Source organism: Hyaena hyaena, unplaced genomic scaffold (assembly GCF_003009895.1).
Source record: "Hyaena hyaena isolate Hyena2069 unplaced genomic scaffold, ASM300989v1 scaffold_0, whole genome shotgun sequence".
Classification (NCBI taxonomy): domain Eukaryota; kingdom Metazoa; phylum Chordata; class Mammalia; order Carnivora; family Hyaenidae; genus Hyaena; species Hyaena hyaena.
The window spans coordinates 2,428,466-2,447,685 of record NW_024080632.1 but is presented as its reverse complement, the minus strand read 5'-3'; the positions used below and the strand labels follow the sequence as shown (position 1 = coordinate 2,447,685).

General features: G+C 48.5%; 1 protein-coding gene across 1 annotated transcript in view; it reads left to right on the top strand.

Moving 5' to 3' along the window:
- Window positions 1–632: 632 nt before the first annotated feature.
- Window positions 633–19,220, top strand: part of ATP6V0A2 (ATPase H+ transporting V0 subunit a2) — a 41,261-nt gene continuing 22,673 nt past the window's right edge. Inside the window, exons 1-6 of the mRNA XM_039234513.1 lie at window positions 633–961; window positions 6,895–6,973; window positions 9,692–9,789; window positions 11,700–11,837; window positions 12,538–12,626; window positions 13,335–13,461. Coding sequence (XP_039090444.1) covers window positions 845–961; window positions 6,895–6,973; window positions 9,692–9,789; window positions 11,700–11,837; window positions 12,538–12,626; window positions 13,335–13,461 — 648 coding nt within the window. The 5' untranslated portion in view covers window positions 633–844. The remainder of the gene's footprint in view (window positions 962–6,894; window positions 6,974–9,691; window positions 9,790–11,699; window positions 11,838–12,537; window positions 12,627–13,334; window positions 13,462–19,220) is intronic.

Here is a 19,220-nt window from a genome sequence, read left to right as displayed (position 1 = left end):
ACCAGATTTTCGTCCTGTGTCAGAGATCACTGTAGCTGCGGGGGGGAGGAGCGGCAGAGCCGGCGGCGGGAGGAAGGGGGGAGGGCGCAGTGCCGGCGCCCGATCCGCTTTCCGATCTGCGCGGGGGACGGGACCCGGGAGAACGGCCGGCGGCAAGAGCAGACGCGACCGCATGATGCGGTGTAGTTCCGTTGGTATGAAATGTCCCAAGACGGCAGACCCACGAGACGAGGCTGTTCGCGATTGCCCCGAGCTGGGAAGGGAAGGCGTGGGCACCGACTGCGCGGCGCAGGTGGAAGCCTTTTCAGGTCGATGGAAACGTTCCAAAAGTGGATCGTGATGACGGCTGCACAACCACTCTGTAAGCTTACTAAAGTCCACGGAATTGTATGCTCCAAACGGGTGAGCTTTACGGCACAAACTCAGTAAAACTCATTTTCAAAAGCGCTAAAGAGCTGAGCGAAGGGCTGTTTTCCGCGTGGAGCCCCCGCAGTCGTCCGTAGTCCGTAGGATTTGTGTGGGTTGGCCCGGCCGCCGTCGCGGGCGGCCGCAACTCCGGGCGTCCATTGGTCGGCCGGCAGGGGGCGGAACCGGAACCGGCTGTGCCGGGGGGCGGGGCCTCGCGCGCGCTGTGGCGGCGGCGGCGGCTGGAGCCCGACAGCGGTGGCAGGACCGGGGGCGGCAGCTGCAGCTCGGAGCCCCATGGTGCGCGGCGGCGGCGGCGGCGGCGGCCAGGACGCAGGAGGAGCCCGAGGCCCCGGCCTCCCCGGCTGACCGCGCGGACCCGAGCGGCTCGGAGCCGCCGCCGTCCGTCGGGCCCCGCCGGGGCGCGGGCTGGCCCGCCATGGGGTCCCTGTTCCGGAGCGAGACCATGTGCCTGGCGCAGCTCTTCCTGCAGTCCGGCACGGCCTACGAGTGCCTCAGCGCCCTGGGCGAGAAGGGCCTGGTCCAGTTCCGAGACGTGAGTGTCGCCCGGGAGACGCGGGCCGCACCTGCCCGCCCGCCCGGCCCCGCATCCCGCCCTTCGCTCCGGCCTCCCTTCCGCGGGCTCCCGGGCAGGGGCGCGTCGCTCTCTCCGTTTCGCGGGCGGGGGAGCTGGGGCTGCCCAGCCAGAGCTTCCGCAGAGCGGGGCCCGAGCCGGGGGTCCCGGCGCCTGGTCCGCCGAGGCCGTGGCCGGGTTGGTCAGGAACGCTTCATCCGCTTCGGGCAAGTGCCGTCAGATGCTCCGGAGCGCCGACCCCGTGCGAGGCACAGGGCTAGCCGGGAGCGAATCTGATGAGGCCTTTTGGAGTCATTTCGGAACTTCCGGGGGTGGCGGGGACAAATATTAAGCAAAATAAAATAGGTGAGCAAAATGTTTGCTCTGAAGGTAACGAAACTGGATGATGTGATGGTGACTACAGTCGGGGTGGTCAAGGAAGGCCTCTTTGAGGAGGTGACGTTTGAGTCAGGGTGAGGTCTGAATGGGAAAGAGCTGGCTCTGGAAGATCTGGAGGAACAGGGTCCCAGACAGAGGGAACAGAAGGAGCCCAGGACGTGGATTGGGGATAAGCTTGGTGGGAGCGCCTGGAGGGGAAGGGGTTGCTGTCGGTTTTGTTCACTGATGTGTGATGTGCATAGCACTGCCTAATAAGGAATGGGAGTTGTCTTCCCAGTGAGCACTGATAGACACTTGTGTATCTGTTTACTTGTTTATTATGTGTTTACACCATGGACTGTTAACCCCCAGGGCTAGGGGCGTCTTCTGGCTTGTTCACTCCTGGTTCCCCAGGACTTGGCACAGCCCCCTGCCCTTTGTGGGCATTTGTCGAATGAAGGAACAAGGCTTCATTGAGCATTCGCTCTGTTCCAGATAGTGTTTTTCGTGCTAGCGACTCAGTGGTACGCAAGGTGGACAAGGCCCTTGTGTTCTTGTTGCGTATGGCCTGTGAGGAGACAGATGAACACACTCTGCACAGGGATCGTGGAAAGAACAAGGCGTGGAAGGGGGAGTATTCAGCAGGTTCTGATACTTAGTGATTGAACTGGAAGTCCTTTCAGGGGAACATTTTATTTCCTGGACCACAGCTTTCGTCTCCGGGTTGTTTCCCTTCACCTTTCTGAGGGGCCCTTCATTTTAAAAGGGAACACCCCTGCCCGAGATCTGATGTCAGTGACCCTTGGGTCGACTCCAGAGGAGTTGCAAGGTCAGGGACAAAGTGTTGAATGGCAGCCGAGGCTGCAGGGAGGGCCCAGATCTCTTCCTGTTTCCTGGAGCCACTTGGGCCCCGCTTACCTGGTAGCGGCTGCTGTGAGGGATCCACTGTGAGTGGATCCAGGAAACAGGAGAGAAACAGGCTCCCTTCTTTATACCTGGTAGATCCGTTCCATCCTGTTAGGACTCAAGCCGAGACACTGATACTATCAAGCTTAAATCTTAGAGGTTTGAACAAAGGGCCTAATTACAAAGATTCGAGTTTCCCTGAGCATGATTACATTAGGTGTAGGGTATATATGGGTCCTTATCTGAAAATCAGAGAAAAGGAAAGTGCAGATGAAGAGCTCAGCTGTGTGTGTGTGTGTGTGTGTGTGTGTGTGTTGACTGTCAAAGAGCATGGGTGCCTAGTGTGAAAGCTGCATAATATCTGACACACTTCTTGCTCTTTTCTGGAATTCCTCACCGACTTTGTGTTCACCAGCTGGGGTTCCTAACATCTGTCTTTCTGGCTTGCATAGGCTCCGTGTTTTCCCGTTTAGTGTCCTTCTGAGGGCAGGGAGGCAGGCACAGGATTTCTGTTGTGACAGCTGATGGGAAGACTTGGAAAAGAAGGTTATTCCCCTAACCCGGGGGGTCTCAGTAAAGGACAGGTTCATCTCCTTCTCCTGACATTCCACAGTTTTTTAAGATTGTTTTTTTTTTTTTTAAATGTTTTTATTTATTTCTAGGAGAGAGAGAGAGACAGTGTGAGCAGGGGAGGGTCAGGGAGAGAGGGAGACACAGACTCTGAAATAGGCTTCAGGCTCTGAGCTGGCAGTCAGCACAGAGCCCGATGCGGGGCTAGAACCCACGAACCGCGAGATCATGACCTAAGCAAAAGCTGGACGCTTAACCGACTAAGCCACCCAGGTGCCCCTTTAAGATTGTTTTTTAATGTTTTATTTATTTCTGAGAGAGAGAGAGAGACAGCTTGAGCAAGGGAGGGTCAGAGAGAGAGGGAGTCACAGACTCTGAAACAGGCTCCAGGCTCTGAGCTGGCAGTCAGCACAGAGCCCGATGAGGGGCTCGAACCCGTGAACCGTGAGATCATGACTGGAGCTGAAGTCGGACGCCTAACCGACTGAGCCACCCAGGCACTCCCAGTCCACAGTCTTAAGAACAATTTTCCCGTAGCCCTCGAGTCGCTGGACTAGGAAGACAGCTGGCGTGCGTATGGGTGAAACCTGCACTGGGCAGCCTCTGCTGGTTTTTCTGGATGGAAGGTTGTTAGTCTTGGGACGCCTGGGGGGCTCAGTTGGTTGAGGGTCCAACTTCGACTCAGGTCACCATCTTATGGTTCATGAGTTCGAGCCCTACATCACGCTCTATGCTGTCAGCACAGAGCCTGCTTCAGATCCTCTGTCCTCCTCTCTCCGCCCCTCCCCTACTTGCTCTCTCTCAAAAATAAACATTTTAAATAAATAAATAAAAAGAAAAAAAAAGAAATTATAGGTTGAAGGTTAGTCTTAAGATGAGTCTACATTAAGTTACACTGTAGTGCCCCCCCCATGATCTGCGGAGATGCGTTCCAAGATCCCCAGTAGATGGGTTGCTATCCGAAACCATGGATAGTACTGAACGCTGTCCATATTATATTTCTTCCTGTGTGTACATACTGTGGCCCAGTGTAACTTAGAGCTCAGGCACAACAAGTGGTTAACAGCGATAGAACAATTGTTACAATGTACTGTGATACAATAAGTGAAGGTGTTGGTAAGGATATATGTGAGTTACATCTCTGTCAGTTTCTCTTATTGTCATGTCTTCAGCCCTCTTCCTTGAATGATGTGAGATGATGAAATGTCCATGTAACGAGATGAAGCGAGGTGAATGGCGTCGGTGCTGTGCCGTGACGTGCACTGTGACCTGGTAAAGTGCCAGAAGGGGTCTCGTCTGCTTCGGGACCCAGGTTGACTGATTGCTGGTGTCTGAAACCATGGAGAGGGTAAACCGTGGACAAGGGGCACTGCTGTGCTTCCTGCCATTAGCCTAACGTAGGGTGACATTGCCTCCCTAGAAAGAAAACAGAAACAAGACTCTGTAAAAGAAACCGCGCAGCAGAAAAAACCAGGTAACAGCTGTGAGAGGGTGACAGTGGTGTATGTCGCACCCACATGTGTTTGCATTGTTGCTGCAGAAATTGGCCTCCTCATAACAGTTCTGTGTTTGTAGAGCCATCATGTCTGCATGGAGTTCGCCAGTGTTTGACGTTGAAGGAAAAATGCCTTGGGATGGGGCAGCGCCGTGGTTCGTAGCCCGCTTGTGATGCGTCGCTTTCTTTTCATTCTGGGCTCTGCGGATTGTGCCTGAGTCATGACAAATTGAAAGTGGTTACTTGAGATTAGTTTGGTCCCAGAAATGAATGTGAATGTGAGAAACAGAAGTGAAATATGAATTTTTATCTTCTTTCTGGTTAATCCAGAAATGTTAAAAAAACTGAACAAGAACTGAGCCTTTGCAGGCTGGGTAGTTTCATGCAAAGCCCTTGTCTAATTGTGGTTTTGGAGAGTGCCCAGCACAAGTGATGGGGTCCAGATAAAAATAAAATTCTTGCCTTTACAGCCTTCCAACATGAACAATAATTGTAATCTTTTTTTTTTTTTATAATAAATGTCCATCGTGGGAAATTTAGAAAATATAGGAATAAGAAACTAACCTCTGTGATCACATTATCTACAAATAAACACTCCAAGTTTTTTGGTTAATACTGGTTTAACACTATTTTTCTAATAATGTTTTGAAATGTACATATATAGGTATTTTCATTTAACTGGAACCACGCTGAACATATCTTTAATTTTTTCCAGACACAAATCAGAACTGATTTCATCATTAGAAGTTAAGTAGAGGGAAGAGTGTCTGGGAAAGGTGAAGTCCCGTGTACTCATAGCATAAATTCATGGCCCCTCATTCCAGCCTTCCACCTCCAGACAAAATCTGCCCCTGCCCTCTCAGACAAGATCATTCTGAAGCAAATCCCGGATGTATAATTTCTTTCATAATATCTCAATGATTATCTCTAAAAGGTAACCACAGGGGGCGCCTGGGTGGCTCAGTTTGTTAAGCGTCTGACTTCGGCTCAGGTCATGATCTCACAGATTGTGAGTTTGAGCCCCACGTCGGGCTCTGTGCTGACAGCTCAGAGCCTGGAGCCTGCTTCAGATTCTATCTCCTTCTCTCTCTCTCTGCCCCTCCCCCACTCATGCTCTGTCTATCTCTCTCTCTCAAAAATAAATGTTAAAAAAGCTAAAAAATCATAACCACAATATCATTATCAAAGTTTTAACAATAATTTCTATTTTAAAAAAATTTTTAATAGTTTATTTTTGAGACAGAGAGAGACAGAGCATGAGTGGGGGAGGGGCAGAGAGAGAGGGAGACACAGAATCTGAAACAGGCTCCAGGCTCTGAGCTGTCAGCACAGAGCCTGATGCGGGGCTCGAATATACGACCCGTGAGATCTGACCTGAGCCGAAGTCGGACGCTTAGCCACCCAGGCGCCCCAATAATTTCTATTGTTTAAAATGTTTATTTTTGAGAGAAAGAGACAGAGTGTGAGTGGGGGAGGGGCAGAGAAAGAGTGAGACACAGAATCTGAAGCAGGTTCCAGGCTCTGAGCTGTCAGCACAGAGCCTGACACAGGGCTCAAACTTGGGACTGGTAAGATCATGACCCAGGCCAAAGATGAACACCCAACTGACTGAGCCACCCAGGCACCCCTATAATTTCTGTTTTTTACAGTTTTATTTAAGTAATCGCTCTCCCCAACATGAGGCTTGAACTCACAACTCCGAAGTCAAGAGTCATATGCTCTCCTACTCAGCCAGCCAGGTGCCCCAGTAACAATTTCTTAATAGAATCCAATACTTAAGTCATTTAAAACATCATTTTTAACAAGGGCATAGTAATCAGTTATACAAACTATAATTTTTGTACGTCTTAATTGAACTGTATCATAAAATTCACCCATTTCGAGTGTATATTTCATTGTTTTTTAGAAAATTTACCGAGTTATGCATCCATCACCACAGTCCAGCGTTAGTAGAACGTTATATCCCCCTAGTAAGATCGCTCGTGCTTAACTCACAGTTAATCTCCAGACCTGCCTCCAGCCCCAGGCAGTCACTAATCTACTTTCTGCCTCTAGGTTTGCCTTTTCAGGACATTTCGCTGAAAGGGAATCACACCATATGTGGCCTTTTGTGTCGTCTTGAAAGACACACTCACACTGTGTTTCTGAAAGTCATCTGTGGTGTTGAGTGTGTCAGTGGTGTGTTCCTTTTTATTGCTGAGCAGTGTACCATGGTGTGCGTGTAGACCGTAAGCTCTTTAACCAATTTTGTATCGTTAATAATGGTTTTCCCTCTGTCCTTGAAGTTGATGTTCTTCTTGGTAAGTTTTTGTTGATACCCATAGGTTTTTCCTTAGGTAAGTTTTCTTCATGGGATATTTCAGGGCCAAAGGATATTTTTTTAGGCTTTTTTGGTAACAGTTGCCCAGCTGCTTTCCAGAAAAACAGTGTTGGTTTTTACTTCCATCCAGTTAGTGTAAGAGGATGTACTTTTCCCTGAAGCCTTGCCAATCATATTTTATTTTTAAAATCACATTTACTCGTACGTTGTAGAAATTTCAGAGCAAATTTTTCATCCTTTTCTCAGCTCAACCAGAATGTAAGTTCCTTCCAAAGAAAATTCGTTGGGGAGGTGAAGAGGTGTGAAGAACTAGAACGAATACTAGGTAAGTTTTATTTTACTTTATTTTGTTATTTTGGGGGGCATAAGTTTATTTTAGTAACTTAATTATTTGTATGTAAGCAAGCTGTGTTCACTTTAGAAAAGTTAGAAATTATAGACCAGCGAAAAGGGAGAAAGAATTCATCCCTTATTTTTTACCCTTCACCTATAAAAGGTATGTAACTTTCAGGCTCGTTGCTGTTGGCTCTGTTTGTCACTCAGTGGTACTTCCTGTAGCATCTTTTCACGTCAATAAACAGATGCACCCCTCATCTTTTTTTTTTTTTAAGCTTATTTATTTTGAGAGAGAGAGACAGAGACAGAGAGAGGCAGAGACAAACAGACAGACAGATATGGGAGAGGCAGAGAGAGAGGGAGAGAGAGAATCCCAAGCACGCTCTGCACCGTCAGCGGAGAGGGGCCAGGACCTGAGCCGAAACCGGCAGCCGGACACTTAACTGACTGAGCCCCCCCCAGGTACTCTGGACCCAGCATCATTTTTAATGGCTGCCTAGTATTTCATGAGATTAATGTGTTATAATTTATTTAGCCAGTCCCTTGTAGTTTATCATAATTTAAGACATTGTATACATGTTACTTAAAATACCAAAGATCAAGGGAGGTATGAAATGGCAGCTAGGTTGGCTTTGTTTGCAAAGGTGTTAGCTCGGTGTTCTCCTGATGGTTAGCCCGCACAACTCAGTAGCTCAAGACCGCTTGCTTCATCTGTAAAATCTTTACCATTTTAGCCTAAGTAGTCATCACTATCAAATCCAGTGTGAAGATCTGACGGAAATGAGCAGGGAGGGAGAGGATGATCTCAGACCATCTACTGAAGTACAAAACTTTTTTTTTTTTTTAGAAGGATGAACAGAGGGGCACCTGGGTGGCTGAGTCAGTTGAGCGTCTGACTCCAGCTCAGGTCACGATCTCACAGTTTGTGAGCTTGAGTCCTGCAGCGCTGCCAGCTCAGAGCCTGGAGCTGCTTCGGATTCTGTGTCTCCCTCTCTCTCAACCCCTCCCCCGCTCTCACGCTGTGCTCTCTCTCTCAAAAATAAATAAGCATCAAAAAAAATTTTTTTAAAAAGGATGAACAGAAAAACATGGAGATGAATGAGCCAAGGAGGGGGCAGAATATGACTTTCAGAATGACTTTTTTTAAAGCTTTTACTTATGTATTTATTTATTAATTAAGTTTATTTATTTTGAGAGAGAGAATCAATCCTAAGCAGACTCCCTGTTGTCAGCATAGAGCTGGACACCAGGCTCGATCTCACAAACTGTAAGATCATGACTCGAGCTGAAGTCGGATGCTTAACCAACTGAACCAGCCAGGTGCCCCTTGAACGATTCCTAATAGCTAATATTTATTGTGGATTTTATCTTTTTAAAATTTATTTTATTATTATTTTTTATTTGTGAGAGGGAAGACGGGGGGGGGTGGGGGCGGAGAGAGAGAATATCCCAAGCAGTCTCCATGCTCAGTGCAGAGCTAATGTGGGACTCAATCCCACAACTCTGGGATCATGACCTGAGCTGAAATTAAGAGTCAGATGCTCAACCGAGTCATGCAGGCACCCCAGATTTTATGTTTTAACTGGAGATTTTTAAGTCCAGAAAAACCACTTTTAGTAATCTGAAATCTGTTCCTTGCATATTGTTTGAAGTCCTAATTCCTTGTGTGGATCGTGTACGATAGGGTGACATCATACTCCATTCTCTGCAGCCTAGTCCATGGACAGGTTGTGGGTTAGGAAGGAGGGTTTGAAGGGCAGTGTCAGCACGTTAGGCACGTATAGGACTTCCTGTAGCTTAAACTATTTCAAAAAGGCATATAGACTTTAAAAAAGAAAACAGATCTCCCAAGTATATTGGGTTTAATTGCTGAAACCATTTCCGGAAACCTCGTAAGCCCCGTGCTTCCTTTGCTATCCTGTTAGTGAGATATCCTCACCTTTCTTTTTCTTTCTCTCTTAATTAAATAACTAGTAACACTTCTCCAAAATATTACGTCTGGTTATGACTTTACCAGGCATTGTGGCTTGCATCCTAAGGACAAGGATGCTCCATGGCATTGAAAATGTCAACTAAAGAAATTAAGTTAGTTTCGCCTGGTTCGCTGCAAATTTTGCGATTCTGGCCGTTGACGTAAGTAGGGATGCAGCGCAGGTTGTCGGTGAGGACAGCCTGGCCGCCGGGAGCTCTCTGGAGAGCCTGGCCCTGCCCTGTGCCGCTCAGGCTCCGTGTGCTGCTAGAGGCTGGGCCTTTCTGCAGGGGTGCTCACTTCCTGAGGGCGTTTGCAGGGAAGCCCCGCGGCCGCCTCCGGTGGGGACGCTTCTGGGCCTCTCCCTGGGTTAGTCCTGCACTGCCCCAGTGCATCTTTAATCTTCCGCTTCATCTGCAGGTACAGAAACAGCTGGGTCTCCAAAGTTCTTTAACTAGAGTTTCAGAAGTAAAGGAGACTTGGGGGATTGCATGACTGTTTGTCAGGTTCTTGTCCATTTTGTCACTGCGTGCTTACCTCTCCAGGTGGTATTATCTTGTAGATCTTTGGAAACGAGGCTGTAAAAGGTTTTTATACGTCATTTGGAATAAGCAAGACTTGTGTGTGTCCAGACATTCATTTTGAGGCGGCCCAGGAATGGTTGGGATGGAAAATGTTCGCCTGAAATGTGTTGGAGTGAGTTTCTGAGTCTAATTTGTTTACCTTTTATTCCCACAGCTTATTTGGTGCAGGAAATTAATAGAGCTGATATTCCCCTTCCTGAGGGAGAGACCAGTCCTCCTGCACCCCCTCTTAAACAAGTCCTAGAAATGCAGGTAACGTGTTTTTGAAGAAGCTGTTTTAGGTCACTGATCTCAGACCCTGCTCGTCTCCTGAGTTTATATCGTCCGGGGCTTGTCAGGTTTTCTTCTCATAACCGTGGAATGAAAACTGAAGACCAGTGCTATGGTTAGCCCTCCAAGTTTTGTTTTGTTTTGTTTTGTTTGAGAGAGAGAGGGCACAAGCGAGCGAGGGGCAGAGAAAGAATCCCAGGCAGGAGAGAGAGAGAAAGAGAAAGAGAAGGAAAGGAGCGGAGCTTGAGCTCAACTGAAGCGGGGTTTGAGCTCACCTGATGTGGGACTCAAACTCACGAGCTGTGAGATCATGACCTGAGTGAGCTGAAGTTAGATGCTTAGCAACTGAGCCACCCAGGCGCCCAGCCCTCCAAATTTTAAGTGTAATTTAGTTTTCTTTTAAAGTGTGAGATGCACGCTCTGCTCCCTTTCCAGGTGGTGTTGAACTGAAGCTAATGAAAATTAGGTTGTAAAATGGGGTGCTTAGTCATGGAATGTCTCTGAAAGTGCATTCCGGGCTCATCCGGGCTTTAGCATGCCTCTCCTGGAGCAAGGGAGGGACTCTTCAGTCCCGGCCCTTTGCATTCTCCCAGACCCAGCAACCTCCCCTCTAATCCTCAGAAGCGAGTATGAAGGTGATAGATTGTTCTAGGTCGGCAGCAAACAGAATTCCTTGTATCTGAGTTTAGTGTCTCGGATGTTGGGGATACAGCATTCTCCCCGAGAACACTGGCTTGTCTTGTCTGCCCCTGTTATTTATCCACTGAGGTTTGTGTCTGATCATCTGATACTTCATCGCACTGGGACATAGACTAGAGCCCCTGAGAGCTCTTCTGTGCAGCCAGGACCAACCATTGCCTGGCTGGCCGCTCTGTGTGTCAGGAGGAAGTCATGTAACATTTGTGATAGGAGTGGACTTGAGAGAGGATGGTGCAGTCAGCTGAGTTGAAAGCAGCTGTCTGGTTTGGCCTGTTTGATGGTTTGTCTGTGAAATAGTGACAGCTTTAGTGATTACTGAGTGTTGATAGTTTTCATAAGGCAGAGCACAAGTAATGGGGTTAGTATGTCAAGGGATTTGTTTGTGTACAAGTTCTCAGTGAATCTGATTTGTTTTACAGATCTCTGCCTCTGTTGTTCGAATACTTAAGCATTGTTAATTGTGCTTGCTGTACAACTGATTATTAAGGATTTGTCCTCAGGTATTAAGTGCAACTTATACCTGTAGATTTTTTTTTAAATTAAAAAAATTTTTGAAATGTTCATTTATTTTTGAGAGAAAGAGAGGAGGAGAGTGTGAGCAAGGGGCAGAGAGAGAGGGGGACACAGAATCCAAAGCAGGCTTCAGGCTCTGAGCTGTCAGCACAGAGCCTGATGCAGGGCTGGAACTCACGGATTGTGAGATCATGACCTGAGCTGCAGTTAGATGCTTAGTCAGCTCAGCCGCCCAGGTGCCCCTATACATAGAGACTGTCAAGCTGGAGGCCAGGAATATGTATGCTCAGAAAAGGTGACCTCAGTCCTTTTCTCTGTTGCAAATAAAAGGAAATGTAGGCGTGAAAGAAGAAGACTGATAGATGTGTGACAGCGGATAAGCAGATGAGGGAACACCCAAACCAGTGGTGGCAGCTGAGTTAGGCCAGGGCGGCCTAGGGTGCCACGTGCCCTTTCCTGCGACACCTCCGTCGTACAGTCTGAGCTTCGTAGGAGTTCCCTGAATCAGTACAAAGCAGTAAATGATGGCCCTTTAGCGTCTCCACGTGCTTCCCGATCCCTGTCCGACCATGGGATTCTGGCTTGTTAAGCCTTGTTCTGGCTTTAGGGTGCGGTGAAGAAATGATGACGCTACACTTGGGACAGACCTGTCCTCTTAAGTAGCTGCTCTTTTGTTTCAGGAGCAGCTGCAGAAGCTCGAGGTTGAGCTGAGAGAAGTCACCAAGAACAAGGAGAAACTGAGGAAGAACCTGCTTGAACTGATTGAGTACACTCACATGCTGCGAGTGACAAAAACCTTTGTTAAACGGAATGTGGAGGTACTGACCGCACACGCCGGGAAGTGCATTTCTTTTGTAAAAAGCTCCTTCCTGTAAGGTTTCTCTTCCGGTTATCCGTTGTCAAAGAGGTGCATTTTGACCTTAGCTTTATTTTTCAGTCGGATTAGACGACATTAAAAAAAAGTGTTAAGCTTTTCCCAGTGTTGGTTGGTGTAGCATTAATGATACTTCCTATTTGTAAAATCTTTAGTTTGCAGTTGAAAAAAATCTTTTTATGTTCATGAGGGAAAAAATGGGAAAGTAGAAGTTGAACTCTAAAATTTAAGTTTTTCCTTTTCTTCGCCAAATTGCTAAGAGTAAAGGAATTAACAATCTTTGGAAGAGGAGAAAGAGTCTACGTAATAGTACCGTCCTCAGCTGAGCAGGGAGGGGTCTGGCCTGTCGGGGCTGGTTCACTTGGCGTGGTGACGTCTGACTGAGCGCCCTGTGTCCAGGCGAGGCGGTGCCATCCGTCCTAACTGTACCTCTAGTGAACGACTTCGGTAGCTTATGAAAAACGGGGCAGGGAGATGGTCGTTTTTATTGACCAGAGCTGTGTCCCACGTCTACGTCGCCTTGCGCCGTCGGTGCCCAGATCTGGCCCCCAGTTAGGACGCCACGGAAACTGGTTTGGAGACGTGAGTTGGGAAGTAAAGTGTCACTTTTAATGAGACGCACTTGGTTTTGTATTTCTTTGTAGTTTGAACCCACTTATGAAGAATTCCCTCCCTTAGAGAGTGATTCCTTGTTGGACTACAGCTGTATGCAGAGGCTGGGAGCGAAACTGGGGTAGGTGACAACCACCAGGGGACCGAGCGTCACTGTCCTTGTCGCCAGTGCAGGGATGAAAGCTACCATTTGAGGGCCTGTGATGGAGTGAAAGAAAGTGCATGTCTGTTTAAGAAAACACTGTACTCCTGTATTTGCTGAGTTGGATTATTCAGCTGTATTGGCTTTTTAGCTAAATACCATGGGGATTTCTTCTCTCAGTATAATGAGCTGGGAAGAAGGAACGTTTATGCCATTCGGTGTTACTCTAATAAGCCTACAGTCGTTGGTGAGTGAGCGTCAGGGTCTGTTTTGTTTGGTGGAAACATAGGGGCTAAACTGAGTTGGTTAATTAGTTTTTTAATTTTGTAAAATGTTTATTTTTGAGAGAAGGAGACCAAGCGTGAGTGGGGGAGGGGCAGACACCGAGTCGGAAGCAGGCTCCAGGCTCTGAGCTGTCAGCGCAGAGCCCGATATGGGGCTCGAACTCAATGACTGTGAGATCATGACCTGAGCCGAAATCAAGAGTTGGACCCTTAACCAACCGAGCCGCCCAGGTGCCCCAGCTGTACATTTGAAAGGATGTTTCAAAAATTTTTCACCCAGCATTTTTGATATTTTGCATTTGGAGGGCTTTCCAGATCATCTTTTCACCACTTTTCCATTTCTCCTTTTAATGCAGTTTGAGGATTCATTGCTTTTCAACAGCCTGCTTTTATCGTCTCCTAGGTTTGTATCTGGCCTCATTAACCAAGGGAAAGTTGAAGCATTTGAGAAAATGCTGTGGCGCGTCTGCAAAGGGTACACCATCGTGACCTACGCAGAAATGGATGAAACCCTCGAGGACCCTGAAACCGTGAGTCAGTGTCCCGATCACCTTTTAACCACGACAGGCTGACAGCAGAGCTGGGGGCGCAGTGCAGAGGGAGCCACTGAGAGCGGGGTGTTCACTTGATGCCTTATCGTCCTCGAATGCCTCCGGGTGTAGCTCTGAAGCCCAGGGCTTTCTCCTGGACGGCAGCCGGCAGGTGGCTGTAGACACGTTGCTGCCGCCCGAGCCTCAGGCCCCACTGAGCTTTCCCCGTCCTACCACAGTGCCTTTCACAGCGGACGGTCTAGTTTAGAATCACAGTTTGGGTCTAACTGTCACGTCTCTTTGGTCTCCTTCATTCTGAGACTGTTTCTCAGTCTTTTCTTGACCTTTATGACCTTGACATTCGAAAATTATTACACCTCCGTTGTTGTTTTGTGGAATGTCCCTGCATGTGGGCTTGTCTCATACTTTCCCAGGATTAGATCCGGGTCGTGTGTCTTTTGCGGCAGCGATGCCATGTTCTCTTCGCTGCATCCTAGCGGGCGCACGATTTAGTTTGTCCCACTGCTTTGTCCCAAAGTAACGTTCACTTTGATCACTTGGCCGAGGTGGTGGCTCCTAGGCTTCACTGTGAAGTGACTTTTTTCCCTTTATAATTAATAAGTGTTTTAGGGAAAGTGCTTTGAAACTCTGTACCTATTCCATTCCTCACCACATTTTCAGTTCATTACTTCCCATTTGATTTAATGAGTTATACTTTGTTACTGTAATTATTTGTTTTGATATTCAGATTCCCTAGATTTGGCCACTTGGGGCCCATTCAGGCTGGCTTTTCTGTCCTTTCTCCGTGCTGCCATCATTTGTTGCGCACAACGAGCCATCCAGATTCGTGTTGTAATCCCCCTCGCACAGCCGAGGACACGGCCATTTCTCTCCCAGCCTGGTTCTCTTTAGTGGAGGGTGGTATTTTGAAGCCGAGGTGTGGTCTCTGGATGTGCCCGTTGTTAATTGAGGTGTCTGGGTTCCCCAGTCTGCAGTCTGTCACTGAACAGCTTTAGGATGTGCGGGCGCACGCGCGCACACACACACACACGCGCGCGCGCGCACACACCTTTCTTTCTGTCCCTGTGCATATATATTGAAAACTGGGAGTTCGCAGCCAATTCCAGTCCAGCACCACAGAAGCCTCAGTTCCTCCATTTCTGTTTTTGTAACTTTTTCCTTTGATGGTGAGAAACTTGGCTCCTGTTGTTAATATTTTTACTTATTTTTAATCCTCTTGCGTGTCCCCAACCTCCCCATCAGTCTCTCCTCTCTGCTGCCCCTCTTCTCCCTGTGCGGAGCCCTGAGTTCCCACCCCGGGGGGGCCGCAGGTGTGGGCCCCCTCCTCACCCCGCCCGGGCTGCGCCCTTGCAGAGAGGCTCTGCCCGCCTTGCTTGAGCTCTGACTTTGCCCAGGCCATTGTAGGTCTTCCCCTCCTTCTGGGTCCATCCCTGCACGTGCACTTAAGGCTTTAGGACTGAGTTATTCCAGAAGGAGAGTGGAGGGGCAGGAGAGAGAAAGAGTCATAATCACTTTTTAAAATCTCTGATTTTTTTTCCTTTTTTTAGATTTTACAATAAAAATAACTGTATTGCTCTAAATGAGGATGAACTGATCTATTAAAAGTAGAAAAGGAACTTTGGCTTCTAAATTTTGAGGAAAGGGTTTGTGTTTTTTTGTTTTGTTTCTTTCCTAAATTTGCCTCAGAATTTTTGCTGCAAGATTACGGGATCTCCCATTGTAGCTGTGACCCATAAGGAGGAATTTGGCTGTGAAATGGATTTCCCTAAGGTTTAGCCTAAAAAAAACTATGCACATTTAATCTAATGTGTGAGAGTCTAATCAGTCAAGTTGTTCATTAACTGCACACCTGTAATATTTTCTACTCTCTCGTGGCTTCTGCAGCTGCCACTAGCAATGCGTTCATTGTCCTTCACCTGGGACCTTTGTGACCTCTGTATGTGACGCTGAACAGAGAAGCCATTCTGAAGCAGCAGTACCTCTTCTTTTGAGCTTTATCTTTTCCTTTATTTTATTTTATTTTTTTTGAGGAGAAAGAGGGAGAGGGGCAGATGGAGAGAGAGGGAGGGAGGGAGACTGCAAATGAATCTTAAGCAGGCTCCACGCTTAGCTCAGCTTGGAGCCTGACCACAGGCTTGATCCCACAGCCACAAATTCATGACATGAGCTGAAATCAAGAGTCAGACGCTCAACCGACTGAGCCACCCAGGCGCCCCTTGAGCTTTTTATTTCTTTATTTTTTTATTTTATTAAAAAAATTTTTTTTAAATGTTTTTATTTCTGAGGGAGAGAGAGAGAGACACAGTGTGAGCAGGGGAGGGTCAGAGAGAGAGGGAGACACAGAATCCGAAACAGGCTCCAGGCTCTGAGCTGTCAGCACAGAGCCTGACGCGGGGCTTGAACCCAGGAAGCTGAGATCATGACCGGAGCCGAAGTTGGACGCTTAATCGACTGAACCACCCAGGCTCCCCTAGCTTTTTCTTTATTAAGAGAAGCTGTCAGTCATTCTCGTGCAGAACTTTTACTCAAATTAAAATTCTTTTTCTATAAATTTCTAAGCTCTTTTATGGCAGGCTTTTACCAGCTATGTGAAAGGGCATTTAGTATCTGTGAAGAAACACAGAGAAGTGGGATAGAGAGATGTCTGTTTTGAAAATACAACAGCTTCCCCATAATCACCAAGGAGGAGCGTGCTGGTTGTAGGAAATCGGGAACAGTATCGAAAACCTGAAGGAGAAACTCCGTCCCCTGTGTTCCTGCTCAGAAGGAGCCACTGCTGACATTTCACTGTGTTACTCTTGGTGTTTGTTCTGGAGAGGATAGGTGTCTGATTTGGCGACTTCTCAGGTTCTAGGATTTGTGGATGGTGTCAGCTTTAGTGCCTTTTGGGTTGGACATCTGATGCCTTAATGTCATTACAGACCCCACGCTCATTTCCCCCTTGTCGGCCTGGTTTCTAAATGTCGAAGTTACACTGGGTTTTATGATTTGTGTCTCATGTGGTGAGCGGTCCCTGTGCTTCCTTAGGCCCGAGGTGGGTGACACAGGACTGTTGTTAAGATTGGTATGGAATCTTCGAGGTCAGGTTTACTGTAAATGCCATTTCTTTCTTCCCCCCATTTTAGTTTCTTGAGTTACTTATTTTGAAATAATTTCAGTTTACAGAAAAGTTGCCAGAAGAGAACAGAGGCTTGTCATACTCCATTCACCCCCGTTTCCCCGACGTTAACAGGTTTCCACATTTGCTCTGTCACCCGGGTGTGCTCTCTGTGAGTCTCTCCCCGTTTTCACTAGGCTCTTTGCACACTTTCTGCAAGGAAGCCATAGACATGGCTCTGTCGCCCCTGAGTTACTGCAGCGCGGGTACCCCCAAGCAAGGACACTCTCACACAACCGCCACGGGCCCCTCCGGAAGAGGGGACAAGCACAGGTGCAGCTCTTTTGGACAGTCCAGACTGGCCATTCCTATCTCCCGGCAGTTTGCCTTTCTTCCTTCCTGATCCGGCACCCTCCCTGGGCCTGTAGTTGCGTCTGGAACAGGCTGAGCCCATCCCTCTGGGCCGTTTGATGTTTCATCACCACCAGGCTCGGGCCATACGTTCTTGACAGGGACACCTTGGAAGTGACGCTCTGGCCGTCTCAGCACCTCCCGCAAGGTATGGGCCTGTAATGTCACGTTGCTGTCTCCCATTTCTCCACTCTCACGTCACCGTGTTGCCCTTTGTGATTGACTAGTCACTTGGGAGGAGGTATCTGAGTGGGGCTAGTGTCCCGTCCACCAGCCTGCTCACACCTGTAGCGTCCATTGATGACTCTCCAATCTGCCACTGCCAGCATGCTTGTCACGTGGGGACTCTTTATTTCCGTCATTCCTTCTGTACTTACTAGTGATTCCATGGAAGGTAGAACTGCCCCCTCTTGCATCCATGGGCTCAGGGATTCCTGTTGTTCTTAATGACTTGTAACCTGTTACGTCCAGTATTTATTTGGATAAATTGCCCAAATCGTCCCTGATTTGGCTACTGGAGGTCCCTTCACGTGTGTTCCTGTGTCCTTTGGCCTGTCGCCAGTGTTCACTGAGCGTTCGTTCCCTTACCTTCTGGCACCACAAGATGTCCCAGCTTCATCTTGGGCTTTCTGTGCCTCAGCCCGTACCCACCATCTCTCCAAGGGCCCCCGGTTCCTCTCAGTGGACGGTGTTTACAAGGCTCTGGGTGCTCGAGCGCTGTTTCCCGGAGTGTTGTCGCTTCTGGGCCCTTCCAGCGGTAGCATGTGTGTGCACACATGCACACACGTATACGTGCACACACACGTGCACACACAGGCACACACGCACACAGGCGCACAGCTGTAACCACCTCTGTGGCTACCTGTACTTACAGATGATAAAGCCACGTGCTCCAACTACGACTTAAAATTCTGATCAGTTCTTTCTAGACTTAACCTTTTTCCAGTCTCTTTTCTGACAGTGAGAAATCTGGCTCCCTCCACGTTATCCTCAACATGTTTCATAAATTGCTCAGTTTATGTATTTATTCTGTGTAACTGATCTGCTCACCATGTCAGCTGTCTCCCGCACTCCCCTGGCTGCCCTTTGTCCTTGCCTTGGGGACCCACCTGCCTGTGGTTCTCTGAGGCTCCCCAACCTGTTCCCTCACCTCCTGGCCCAGGGCTCAGTTCTTGGACTGCTTCTCTCCTCTCTCTGCCCCTCGGGATGCTGTTTAATTTCACAGCTTTAAACACTACCTCCCAAATGTAGAACTTGAATCTCTTCCCACAAAACAGACTTTTGTGTATAACTGGCTACTCCATGTCTCTTTTAAAAACTTGGAAGACATTTCCGCCCGCTGCCTCAAACTGGACCTCCCCTCCAGGCTTGCCCATCTCGGCGAGTGGCTGCTCTGTCCTTCCGACTGCTCCGGCCCAGAGCCCTGGGGGTCATCCTGACTTTTCTCTCACACATCTTGTGTAATCCTGCAGTGGGTGATTGGCTGTGTCTTTTAAATAGAAGGACACGCTGGCCTTTCTCGTCACCTCCGCTGCCACCGCCCTGCCCCACCCCTCAGGTACGTCCATTCTGCAGGGACCTCTGCCCTGGCTGCTGCCCCACTGAGCTCTCTCCTCCCAGCATCCAGAACGATCCCTGTAAGATCACACCACTCCTCTACTTAAAACCTTCCAGTGGCTTCCTGTCTCACTTGGCAAAACGCCCAGAGCCTTGCGGTGTCATCTCTTGTGGCCTCGTCACGTGCCTGACCTGCCCACGCCCCTTCTGGGTACGGCCTTCTTGCCTTCCCTGCACCTGCTTCTCCGTGAGCTCTTCTGGGCCTTGGGAGGCCGCACGGCTCCCTCCCCTTCGTCACACCTTTAAGCTCAGATGCCCCTTTCTCGGGGAGGCCTCCCCTGCTCACCCTGTTTAGAGTCACCATCCCCGGCCGCCCCTCCCTTTGTCCTCTTCCAGCTCCGTTTCCTTCACAGCACTGACGGCCGTTGGTGTACTGCGTTTTTCTTTGTGTCTCTCGTGGCCAACTTGACTGCAAGCCCCCTCCCGCCCCCAGGTCAGGGATTTGTATCTCTTCAGTGCTGTATTCCTAGCACCTAGGACAGTGCATGGGAAATATGCCAAAAACCTATTCAGCTTTGTTTGTGGAATATTTGTAAGTACAGTCAATTCTCACTATTTACAGTTGCCCTGGAGCGTCTCCAGGACACACGAATTAGCGCCACTGAGCCACCAT